The sequence below is a fragment of the Bufo bufo genome, chromosome 4 (assembly GCF_905171765.1).
Source record: "Bufo bufo chromosome 4, aBufBuf1.1, whole genome shotgun sequence".
Taxonomy (NCBI): domain Eukaryota; kingdom Metazoa; phylum Chordata; class Amphibia; order Anura; family Bufonidae; genus Bufo; species Bufo bufo.
The window spans coordinates 473,069,986-473,083,582 of NC_053392.1; the positions used below are offsets into that span (position 1 = coordinate 473,069,986).

At 42.3% G+C, this 13,597-nt stretch overlaps 1 protein-coding gene across 4 annotated transcripts in view; it reads left to right on the forward strand.

The window, feature by feature from the left end:
• The window catches only part of SYNE1 (spectrin repeat containing nuclear envelope protein 1), a 413,129-nt gene that overhangs the window by 116,870 nt on the left and 282,662 nt on the right, over positions 1-13,597 (forward strand). For all 4 annotated transcript variants that reach the window (XM_040429494.1, XM_040429495.1, XM_040429497.1 and 1 more), the window contains exons 19-21: positions 770-943; positions 2,585-2,743; positions 12,539-12,703. In XM_040429494.1, the coding sequence (XP_040285428.1) occupies positions 770-943; positions 2,585-2,743; positions 12,539-12,703 (498 nt within the window). The remainder of the gene's footprint in view (positions 1-769; positions 944-2,584; positions 2,744-12,538; positions 12,704-13,597) is intronic.

Genomic DNA, 13,597 nt, shown 5'->3' on the forward strand with positions numbered 1-13,597 from the left:
AATGACAGGATTGATTGGATAGAGTCAGTCTGTGCAGGTACACCCCCCAACTGGTTACCTCCTTGTTCTGCCAGAATGCTATACCTTGGCAAAATGCTATACCCAGAAGTGACGTGGCCGCACCGGAAGTGACGCGGCCGCATCGGAATCAGCTGGAGGAGGGTGTGTGCGGCTCTGCGCAAACGCACATCCCCTGGTAAGTAAAAATTATAGCACCGCAGCGGGAGAAGCGCGCCCACTTATTGCGCATGCGCGAAACCGTCCGGGACACACTGCCCGCATTCTGCTATGGTATAGCTATCTGCTAAGGTATTCTGCTAAGGTATAGTATTCTTCAGAATACAGAAAACAGCCCTTCAGAAATTTTGCCTGCCAGAATACTATAGCTTAGCAGAATGCGCGCAGTGTGTCCCGGCCTGTTTCGTGCATGCGCATTAAGTGGGCGCGCTTCTCCCACTGCGGTGCTATAATTTTTACTTTTTAGTGGATGTGTGCTTGCGCAGCGCAGCACACACCCTCCTCCAGCTGATTCCGATGCGGCCTCGTCACTTCCGGTACGGCCAAGTCACTTCCGGATATAGCATTCTGGCAGAACGCCCTTACTGAAGGCTAATAGCATGTCAGGAGTGGTGTAAGTTCCTCTTTAAAGTAGAAAAGAATTGAATTGTAATAGAAAAGTTGCATTACTGTATGAAGTGATCAGTATTTATTCACACGGTGTGTGGTTTTCATTTAAATGGCTAATTTATATGTGCTTTTATGTTCTTAGATAAGAGAGAGGTACCCCCCACTGCTTTATGAATCTCAACAGCTTCTTGCACCACTTGGAGACTTTGAGAATCAGATGACCAACTTTTATGAGTGTCTTGAGAAACTGAGTGAAATTATCTCACTGTCGGACTTGGATTTACAGTCCACTTCTGTCTTGAAACAAAAACAGCGGGTATGTACCAGGGATCAGGTACCGAACAGTTTACGAATGATCTATTGGATGTATGCAGCTAGTACAATGGTCTTACTTTTGCACTGGAGGTTAATGTGTATGTAGGCCTCCCAACTCTTCCCTGGTGGTAGATGTTTGGGGAGAGAAGGTTCTGGCAGTTTAACATGTCCAGAGCTGTCTGGCAATATGTTACTCCCCCTTCCCCTTGAGAACCCATGCAGAGCATGCCTGTGGAAGGAGGCTAGCTTCACATTTGTGCTTGTATTTCCATTTTTTCTATTCTGCTATAACTGAAAAATTAAAACAATGTCAGTGGCAGATGTGTCACATGAGACACAATGGTACCCGATGAACCCCATTGATTGTAAGAGTCGAGTTTCCATCATGGTCTAGATTAGTTTTTTGCTTCTTTGATGAAATCTGTGAAGGACACTCCTAATAGAGCCTTCCATGCAGATGTGGACTTAGGCTGCTTTCACACTAGCGTTTAAGTTTTCCGGTATTGAGTTCCGTCATAGGGGCTCAATACCGGAAAAAAATGCTTCAGTTTTGTCCCCATTCATTGTTAATGGGGACAAAACTGAACAGAACAGAATGCTCCAAAATGCATTCCATTCCGCTTAGTTGCGTTCCCAGACCGGAGAGCAAACCGCAACATGTTGTATTTTGCTTTCCGTCCTAGGAAAATGAAAACTGATCAAGATGGATCTATCATGACCCCAATGCAAGTCAATGGGGTTGGATACGTCCTCCATTGACTTTCAATGGAGTTAATGACGGATCCGTCTTGGCAATGTTGAAGATATGTTAAAGATAATACAACCGGATCCGTTCATAACGGATGCAGACGGTTGTATTATCAGTAATCCTGCCCGATCCAGTAAAAACGCTAGTGTGAAAGTAGCCTCAGCCTGAAATGTGTGACCAGCCTTAAAGGGCTTCTGTCACCCCACTAAACTCATTTTTTTTTTTTTTTTGTGTACTTATAATCCCTATCCTGCGATATATCTATACATTATGTTATTAATAATTTTCGTTCAGTAGATATGTCAAAAAATGTACTTTTATAATATGCTAATTACCTGTCTACCAGCAAGTAGGGCGTCTACTTGCTGGTAGCAGCCGCAAAAAACCGCCCCCTCCTCCTGTTGATTGACAGGGCCAGCCGCAATCTCCTCCTCCGACTGGCCCTGTCAGCATTTCAAAAATCGCGCGACTGTGTTGATTCAGGGCAGGCGCTCTGAGATAAGGAGGCTCGCCTCCTCAGCACTCCCTCAGTGCGCCTGCGCCGATGACATCACCGAAAGAGAAGACAGGCGCGCGATTTTTTAAATGCTGACAGGGCCAGTCGTAGGAGGAGATCGCGGCTGGCCCTGTCAATCAACAAGAGGAGGGGGCGGTTTTTTGCGCCCTACTTGCTGGTAGACAGGTAATTAGCATATTATAAAAGTAAGTTTTTTTACATATCTACTGAACGAAAATGATTAATAACATAATGTATAGATATATCGCAGGATAGGGATTATAAGTACACACACAAAAAAAAAAAAAGAGTTTAGTGGGGTGACAGAAGCCCTTTAAATGCTTGAAGTTTCATTTTGTAACAGGAGAACAACCTCATATTTTGTTTTCGTGTCATAGGAACTATTGATGTACCAAGAGAGCTGTAAAAAGGCCTTGGTCGTAATTGAGAAGAATGGTCAAGCGGTCCACAAAGCGTTGACAATCAGTAAATCTTTACACCATTTTGACCGATCTTGCCTCCAGAAGAAAATAACAGATGCTCAGTCTGCGTTTCAGGTGATTTGCCGCACATGGCTACAACTGTGACAACTCTGTCTCAACTCTCATTTTCCTTGTTTGTTGATTTTCTAGGATTTTTTTTTCCAACTTTTAATCACTTCCTCTTTTTCAATCTACACCGGTTATAAGAAATTTGTGTGAGACACAATGCAGAACGCAGAGCAATAAGGGAATCTTCATAACGCACCCAAGGGAATCTGCCTTTAAAACAAGTTGTGCTTTGTATTAAAAAGTTGTTTTTAAAAACATTGTGTGCCTCCAGTCAATTGTGTCTGTTGCAGGTTGTAAATGCGCTTCTAGAATCCTAATCTTTTCACTCATTTAGTATACTTTACACCACGCGGGGTCTCAGTTAATTCTGATAATAGGTTTAAATTATTTCTTGGGCTAGAACCCTGATGCAAATCATAAACAATTAAGAAAAAATATATAGTTTTCTATTATCTATATTAGTCAGTAATGCAAATAGCTCTGAGCTGCAGTGACGCAACTTAAAGGGCACCTGTCAGCAGATTTGTACCTATGAAAATGGCTGCGCTGTGTGTTTGGCAGCTGAAGGCATTTGTGTTGGTCCCATGTTCATATGAGCCCGCATTGCTGAGAATAATGATGTTTTAATACAAGCAAATGAGCCTCTAGGAGCAATGGGGGCGTTGCCATTACACTTAGAGGCTCTGCTCTCTCTGCAACTGCTGCGCCCTCTGCACTTTGATTGACAATAGGAAACTAGGCAAATAGGAAACGACCACAAAAAGCTATATGTGACACCACCTTTAGACAACACTAGCAGTGTAGATGGGAGCCTGACAATGGAAAGATATCTCACTGACTGTAGTTGTCTGTATCATCTTGAGGTTGGCTATTCTGTAAAGATATGACGTATTTCAATTTTTGTATTGTGAGTATAGGTTTCTAAATTAGTATTTCCATCAATTTCTTTATCCATTTACAGCCATTTTTGTTAGGATTATCATTTATGACATTCCTTTGTCAATTATCCCTATGCTGACAAATGATCTACACAAGGCATATATAGCGACTGTGGTTGAATGAAAATATTACTAGACTTAAAACACATTGATTATCACTATGTGTGGTCAATAGGATCATTGGAAAAGTTATGGGGGAAGGAGTTTATTAAGACCAGCATTTCCTGAGCCAGTCTTAACGGGGTTGTCCGGGTTCAGATCTGAACCCGGACATACCCTTATTTTCACCCCGGCAGCATCCCTGAGGCTAACATCGGAGCATCTCATGCTCCGATGTGCTCCCTTGCCCTGTGCTAGATAGCGCAGGGCACAGGCTCTTTTGTTTTCAATAACACACTGCCGGGCGGAAACTTCTGCCCGGCAGTGTGTTCGGTGACGTCACCAGCTCTGATGGGCGGGCTTAAGCGCTGCCCTAGCCGTTTTACTGGCTAGGGCAGCACTAATTCCCGCCCATCAGTGCCAGTGACATAACCGGGCTTCCTGGCAGCCCCATGGAGAGCCCCGGGACGTCACTGGATCTCTAAAAAATGCCTTTGCCCTGCACGATTTAGCGCAGGGCAAAGGAGAGCATTGGAGTATGAACTGCTCCAATGCTCCTGTCAGGGGGGCTGCCGGGGTGAAAATGTATGTATGTCCGGGTTCAACTCTGAACCCGGACAACCCCTTTAATGAGAAGTGCGCTGCTATAAAATGTGCCATATTTATTAAGAGGTGCAGGCTTCTGAGTAAATTTGGAGCATCTTTGAGCTGTATGCGCTCCAGAAACAGCTATGTATTGGCGTACATTTGTGATACATTTGTATGCCATGACCATGTTTTCAACAAGTGCTATGATAAAGTTGAACATTTTTGAACAGAAATGGGCTTATACAAAAGACAGTGACTTTTTGATGCCGGCTCATGCGGCTCGTTACATTTGCCACATAGGGTGCAAACTGAACCTAAAGCTGCCCATACACTCTCTGTTGGCTCAGTGCTTCTTCGGCCATCAGTTTTTCCTCCTCACTGGCCCATACACATAAATGCTTAACACAACTTTGTGTACATGTGTTGTGAAGGGGGAGAGGGGAAAAATGCACTGCCAAATACCCCTGGCGATGGCTTATCTCCTGGGAGAACAAAGAATTGGGTATTTTGAAATGTAACATTTGGATCCTTCTGTCACCTGACTGTAAGGGGAGAGTCAGGACTTTCCCATACACATAAGATAAGTGGCTGAGTTTGACTTACTGTACATTTATGTGTATGGGTTAGTAGTAGGGATACTTCTTTAGATAAATGAAGTGCATACTGGTAGTCTCTCACCAAACTAATCACTTCGGACACTGCTTCTAGCATTTACATACATCTACACACCAAACCAAAATGCAAGACGTTGAATCCCGTAAGTAGGACATACTTATACGTAAGATTATATATTGCACATATTCCATTACTATCCAGTGAATGAAACCTGAAAAGTAAACACTAAGGGCTGTTTCACACGAGCGGAGGCCGTGTGTGTCATCCGCAGCCTGAAAGACAGCCAAGCTCCGCTCCGGACAGCAGAGACACGGAGCAGTAACATGATTGATAATGCTCTGTGCCTCTCTGTGATCTTTTTACTACAAAATCACGGTGACAACTTTATCTCACTCTGATTTTGTAGTAAAAAGATCACAGAGAGGCACAGAGCATTATCAATCATGTTACTGCTCCGTGTCTCTGCTATCCAGAGCGGAGCTTGGCTGTCTTTCAGGCTGCGGATGACACGCACGGCTTCCGCTCCTGTGAAACAGCCCTAAGGGGGTCTCTTATTAAGACCAGCATTTTAGACGCCGGTCTTAATAACCCCTATAGCTGGCGGTGGATCTGCCAAATTTATTAAGAGGCGCTGGACTTCGGCACATCCAGCGCCGGTCTAAATGTAAGACGGCTTTCTTGCTGTTCTACATTTAGACCATTTTCTAGGCCTAAAACAAGCGTAGAAAACGATGAATGTAACGGGCCTGCTTGCCCATCCCCTTCTCCGCCCATGCCAGCCCACTTTTTTAGACCTTGCATAAGTGTAGAAAAGTCGCAGATTGCGTCGCAACTAACCTTTACGCTGCAATCTGCGCCAGAAATACGTCTAATATAGATGTATTTCTGGATAGTTAAGTTACCCCCTCCCCCCAAAATGTTGAGTCTCAGAAATGTCTATAACACATCACATTCTTCAGCATCTGAAATTAGATGCCAACATCCCTATGTGGGAATTCTAGTAAATAAATGCATAGAAAGTAAATATTAGTTTGCTATGATCAATATCATAAAACAAAATAAAGAAAAAATTAGACAAATTCCTTTGAGAGCTTAATGAAGAAAACCCAGAAATGACTTCATAGCTTGTAAGATCACATTGCTGCCATCCACTTACAGTTTCAGTGGTTATAATAAATCGGTTGGCTGTAGAGGACTATTGATTCATGAAATATTACCACTGCAGTAGTCGATCTAATAGGAAGTGCAACATCAATATTGTTAGTTTCTTGGTCTATTGTACATTTTTGTGTGGACAGTCTCACAAACTGCTGAGCAAGTACTCGGCCATTGTTCCATTTGGCAAGTTGCCAATACTTCAGGTTTCTCAAGATGATTCTTTCTATCAAGTAATCCCAGTGATGCTCATGTGCCTTCACTTCATTTTAGGGTATTTCTACATGTGTGTAACCATACCCTGTGTTCCGTTGTTATTGGGTTTTGGTTTTTGTGTTCTCAAATGGAAACAAACCCTTATGCTTTGTTCTGCATTGTGTCTCATATGTATGGTAATTGGTTTCTGTTACAACCTATTTGGCTACCAAAATGTGTCCTCCTCCAGTGTTCTACATGACTGTGAGATTGTTCTTTTTGTCTTGCACCATAGTGTATACACCGACCGATCAGTCATAGCATTAAATCCACCTCCTTAATATTAAGTAAATCTAGTGTCACCAAAACAGCTCTGACCTGTTGAGGCGCGGTTGCCACAAAACCCCTGAAGGTGTTGTATTTCTCAAACCATTCCTGAACACTTTTTGCAGGCTGCATTATCCTGCTGAAAGAGACTACTACAGCTATGGAGTATCTTTGCAGTGAAGGAGTGTACTTGGTCTGCAACAATGTTTAGCTAGGTGGTATGTGTCCAAATAATCGCCACGTTAACGCGACTGGTCAGAGCATCACACTGCTCCACAGGATAGTCTTTTTTCCATAGTGCAGGCATACACACCCAGGTGTCCACATGATGCAAAATAAAATGTGATTCTTCAGACCAGGCCACCTTCTTCCATTGCCACGTAGCTCAGCTTTGGTGCTGATGTTCCCATGATAGGCGCTTTCGGTAGTGGACCGGTGTCAATATGATCATTGGTCTGCGCCTCCACAGCCTCATATGCAACGATCTATGATGCACTACAGGTGAAACTCATTAAATTGGAATAACGGGCAAAGTTCATTTATTTCAGTAATCCAACTTAAAAGGTGTAACTAACATATGAGATAGACTCATTACCTGCAAAGTGAGATATTTGAAGCCTGTATTTGTTATCATTTGGATGATTATGGCTTACAGCTTATGAAAACCCCAAAGTCACAATTTTGAGGTACCCTTTGCTCAGGGGGTATGGATTAATAAGCTGACTAGAGTGTGACACTTTGAGCCTAGAATATTGAACCTTTTCACAAAATTCTAATTTTAAGCTGCATTAGGCCTAGTTCACATGAACGTTTTTTTTGCGGGTGTACGGGCCGTTTTTTTGTGTTCCGTATACGGTCCGTATACGGAACCATTCATTTCAATGGTTCCGCCAAAAAACCGGAATGTGTTCCGTTTGCATTCCGTTTCCGTTTTTCCGTTCCGTTGAAAGATAGAACATGTCCTATATTTGGCCGCAAATCACATTCCGTGGCTCCATTAAAGTCAATGGGTCCGCAAAAAAAACGGAACACAAACGGAAATGCATCCGTATGTCTTTCGTATCTGTTCCGTTTTTGGTGAACCATCTATTGAAAATGTTATGCCCAGCCCAATTTTTTCTATGTAATTACTGTATACTGTATATGCCATACGGAAAAACGGAACAGAAACGGAAACACAACGGAACTCAAAAACGGAACAAAGGATCCGTGAAAAACGGACCGCAAAAAACTATAAAAGCCATACGTTCATGTGAACTAGGCCTTAAAGTAATTCCTTTTTAATTTGCATTACTGAAATAAATGAACTTTTGCACGATATTCTAATTTTTCGAGTTTCACCTGTATATGTTTTGGCACCTTACTGCATCAATAATCCTTCAGTGCCCATGACTGTGTGCCAACCTTGTCCTTCCTTTTTCTACTTTTGCTGGGTACTAACCCCTGCATCAGCGTAATGCCGCACAAGGCCCGCTGTAATTGCACTCACCCAGTCATCACAATTTGGTCCTTGTCTAATCATCCAGACACTTAGGCTGGGTTCACACTTGAGCGCATTTTATATGCGCGTTTAACGCGCGTTTTTGTCGCACGTTTTTATGCGCGTTTTTAGCAATAGTAAATGCGCGTTTGACGCGCGTTTGTGTGATTGACTGCAGTGTTCTATGGCCACAAACGCGCGTCAAAACGCCCCAAAGAAGCTCAAGTACTTGTTTGAGCATAGGGCGTTTTTCAGCGCGTTCAAACGCGCTGTAAAACGCTCAAGTGAGAACCAGGGCCATAGGGAAGCATTGGTTTTCATGTGTTGAGCGTTTTACAGCGCGTTTGAACGCGCTGTAAAACGCTCAAGTGTGAACCCAGCCTTATGGTTGCACATTTTTTCCTGTTTTCAACACGTCAACTTCAAAGTCATTTGCGACCTAATGTATCACATCCCTTAACAGGTGCTCTTGGAACAAGGTAAGGCTACTTTCAGACCAGCGTTTTTGCTGGATCCGTCATGGATCCGCAAAAACGCTTTCGTTCTGATAATACAACCGCCTGTATCCGTTATGAATGGATCCGGTTGTATTATCTTTAACATAGCTAAGATGGATCCGTCATGAAGACCATTGAAAGTCAATGGGGGACAGATCCATTTTCTATTGTGTCAGAGAAAACGGATCCTTCCCCATTGACTTACATTGTGTGTCAGGATGGATCCATCTTGATCCGCACCACATCGGGGATAGAAAATCCGCATTATTCTGTCCGTGATGGGGACGCCACTAAACAGAACGGAATGTATTTTGGTGCACTCCGTTTCATTCAGTTCAGTTTTGTCCCTATTGACAATGAATGGGGACAAAACGAATCCTATGACGGATCTCAATAGCGGAAAGGGAAAGCGCAAGTGTGAAAGTAGCCTAATCTATGCTATTCACTTCACCTTTCAGTGGTGTTAATGTTATGACTGATCAGTGTATGTTACATATTTTTACTAGAGGAACCTATGCCTTTTTGTCTACTTGTTACTAACCCCACCACATTGTATATTTTGTTCACAGCTTTTACCCAACCAGCTTAAGGCTACTTTCACACTTGCGGCAGAGAGATCCGGCAAGCAGTTCCGTCGCCGGAACTGCCTGCCGGATCAGGCAAAATGTATGCTAACTGATGGCATTAGTAAGACTGATCAGGATCCTGATCAGTCTTAAAAATGCCTGATCAGTCGAAAAAATGCATTGAAATGCCGGATCCGTCTTTCCGGTGTCATCCGGCAAAAACGGATCCGGCATTTATTTTTTCACCTTTTTTTCAGTCTGCGCATGCGCATACCGGAAGGACGGATCCGGCATTCCGGTATTCTGAATGCCGGATCCGGCACTAATACATTCCTATGGGAAAAAATGCCTGATCCGGCATTCAGGCAAGTCTTCAGTTTTTTTAGCCGGAGATAAAACCGTAGCATGCTACGGTTTTCTCTTTTGCCTGATCAGTCAAAACGACTGAACTGAAGACATACTGATGCAAACTGAACGGATTACTCTCCATTCAGAATGCATGGGGACATACCTGATCAGTTCTTTTCCGGTATAGAGCCCCTGTGACGGAACTCTATGCCGGAAAAGAACAACGCAAGTGTGAAAGTAGCCTAAACTCATGCCTGGGATCTGTTTGTTACAAATGTCTAAAATCGCCTATCCATTGTGTCTGTAAAAATCAATCACATTGCAGCTTTCATATCTTGAGAGCAATCATATAAATAAAAGCAGCAGTCTGATTGGTTGCTATGTATATGAAGGCAAGTTTTATTTTTTTTTCATGGAGGCCCTATCGAACCTAGTTCTGGACTTCTAAAAAGTGCTATCTATGTGTAAATTAAGCATCACACTTGGTTGATTGACTAAGGCTAGTTTCATACTAGCGGTAAAGAGATAAAACAGGCTGTGCGGGCAGCTCTCTTGCCGGACGCTGCCTAAATACCTGCCGGTTCCATTAAGTATAATGGGGACCAGTGGAGATCTGGCTGCAACCCGGCAAATATGCAGATTTTTCGACTGCACAATTTTTTTTTCCGGCAAAATCTTGGCATGTTTGCCAGGTTACAGCCAGATCTCCGCCGGTTTCCATTATAGTTAGTAGGGCTGGCGGGCATCAGGTAGTGTGTGGCAATGCCGGATCCAGTGAGCTCAGGCTGGCTGTTCCTTGCCGGAACAGCCTGCCGGATCTCTTTAACGCTAGTGTGAAACTAGCCAAAAACAGCGTGGCTAAATCATCACGTCCCAATGTAAATCTGCTCATATGATTCCACTTGGCCGTTTCAGCAGAGATTGATATTCATTTAACATGTATAGCATACCGTATAGGGTGCTGTTAGATGCACTAAATTAAAGGAGTTCTCCGGGAATAAAGAAAATGAAAATACTTAAAGAGGACCTTTCACCGATTCTTACCCTATGAACTAAGTATACAGACATGTGGAGTGGCGCCCGGGGATCTCTCTGCACTTACTATTATCCCCGGGCGCCGCTCCGTTCTCCTGCTATGCCCTCCGGTATCTCCGTTCCCTAAGTTATGGTAGGCGGAGTCTGCCCTAGCGCTGGCCAATCGCATTGCAGAGCTCACAGCCTGGGAGAAAATAACCTCCCAGGCTGTGAGCTCTGCGCTGCGATTGGCCAGCGCTAGGGCAGACTCCGCCTACCATAACTTAGGGACTGGTATCTCCGCCTACTATAACTTAGTGAGCGGAGATACCGGAGGGCATAACGGGAGAACGGAGCGGCGCCCGGGGATAATAGTAAGTGCAGTGAGATCCCCGGGCGCCGCTCTACATATCTGTATAGTTAGTTCATAGGGTAAGAATCGGTGAAAGGTCCTCTTTAAATATGACTTAATTATAAATATATTCTCAAATACCTTTAATTATTTATAATGGCTTGTTTTGTCTGGGGAGCAATCATCAGGGGAAACAAAATGGCTGTTGTCCCATTAGTTCACACAAAACCTGTCCTGATCACACATAAGGACCACTTACTTTACAACACTGAGATAAAAAGCTGCCTCCTCCTCCTCCTTGTCAGGGATTATGATCCTGAATACAGATAAGAACTTTAGTTGAAAATCTAGGGATTTTAGTTCATGAGGAGACATGAAGTACAGAGAGGATGAACAGGACAGGCTGTGGTAATGGAAACTGCATACAAGTGCTACTGCTCATTAGCCACATCCCCAGCTCCTGTCATGTCTCCTCATCATCTCCATTCCCACAGAGATTCGCCTGTATTCAGGATCATGGTTCCTGACAAGCAGAGCAGAGAGGAGGAGGAGGCAGCACTATGGCTCATTGTGGTGAAGTAACTTGTCCTCCTGTGTGATTAGGACAGGTTTTGTGTATACTGATAGGACGGCAGCCATTTTATTTCTCCTAATGATTGCTCCCTAGACAAAACAAGCCATTCTAGGTAATTAAAGGTATTTGTAAATATATTTATTATAAAATAATATTTAAGTATTTTCATTTTTTTTATTCCTGGAGAACCCCTTTAAGCAGGTTTTTAAGGATTTTGATATTGATGTCCTGTCCTCAGGATAGGTCATCAGTATCTGATTGGGCTCTGACTCCAGACACTTCCACCAATTAGCTGTTTGAAGAGGCCGCTCTTAAGTGAGTTCTGCTGCCTCCTTACACTCAGGAACCTCACTAATCAGATATGGATGATCTATCCTGAGAATAGGCCATCAATATCAAAATCTCAGAAAACCCCTTTAAAGGGGTCTGTTGTGGTGACAAATTCCCTTTAATAAACATCAACTAATTATGTGTGTATGAGCAGTGGTACATAGAAACTCCCACAAACCATAATAACAAAAAGACCCGTACTTCAAATAACAAACTGACTAAAGTGAAAAGCATGTACAACATGCATGAAAACTTGGAATGAAAAGTGAAATTACGCTTTAACAAAATTCACAGACTAATGGAAGGGCAATTGTTCTCTTTTTAATAATTTGCTAAAAATTGGCAACAATATCTGCTTTGTTCAGCTATTTTAGTATAGCCTAATAAGATAGTAAGATTTTTCAGTTACATAATTACTTACAGTATAAGACAAGCCTAGGGTATATCATCATATTATGAGAAAGAATGAAACTAACTATTCATTTATTTCAGCAACCAGTTTTTATTTTCCATCTACAGGAAGCAGAAAATATAATAAAATGTGAATTTGTTGCAAATGTGGTAAGAAAAAAATGTGGATATCCTAGTTAAATTTTGATCGTTCAAATTCTTATTCTAAAGCTAGGCATATCAAGAGTGATACGGTGTTACTGCTGCGTGTACATTCCAATTACATTGACCATAAGTATAAACTATGGTTGTAACATTTTTCTTTAAATCAAGAATATGGCAAAGAAAATACCAGAATGGCAGAAGAAGGTGGAGTTCAATAACAGCATGATGAAGAAGTTTGAAGAGTCAAGAAGAGAACTTGAGAAGGTTCTAAAAACAGCAGAATCATACTTTAAGGAAAAAGGAAACCCTGAAGAACTTCTGAAGAAGCACACTGTAAGTAGGCTCTCACTGTACCAGTTGTATTAAGAAATATAGGGTGTCATTTACTATCCAGAAATATACCTATATTAGGCATATTTCTGGTGCAGATTGTGGTGCAAAGGTTATTTGCACAGCAATTTTACAACTTTTCCCCGCTTATGTCTATTTTCGGCGTAGAAATGGTCTAAATGTAAGCCAGCAAGGAAGCTGGCTTACATTTAGACTTGCGCTGGATATATGCATCACCAGATCCACCGCCAGCTATAGGGGTTGTAAAGACCAGTGTCTAAAAGGCTGGTCTTAATAAATGACCCCATACTGTATATGCACATTTTTATGGCTGCATGTCTTACTTCTACATTCATCACTGATTGTGCTCTATAAATTTGTAAGGAACATGACTATATAGAGTTCTAGATGGGCATTTCACTTGTGGCAAAGATTCAGTCTAGCACTCCTCTATGTACACAATCACACATCTAGAACTTAATCGCTATGGACACTTTTGGGCACAATTTTTTTATGATTGCATTTTACTCATTTGAGGCAGCAAAAAAAAAATCTTTTTTAAATTGGTCTTTATTAAAAATATTTAGCCGTTCTTTCACAAAGGGTTAACTGTTTGTCTAGCTGTGAGTTGCACGTACTTTCAATTTCACTTTGTGTGGGTCATCTAATAAACCTTATCTCTAAATTACTAAAAGGTCATAAAGACTTATTTAAGCCACATTCTTATCTGTAAGAAAAGAATTGTGTTATAGTGTTTAGGAGGTCAGAGACTGGCGATAAGGAGCTGACAGCTGAGCTGCCTGATAGAAAACAGTTAAAATACAGAGCCTGCTACTAGAGAATCTCTAGTCTGTACAGAGAAAGGGCTCAACATTTTTAATAAAGACCAATTAAAAG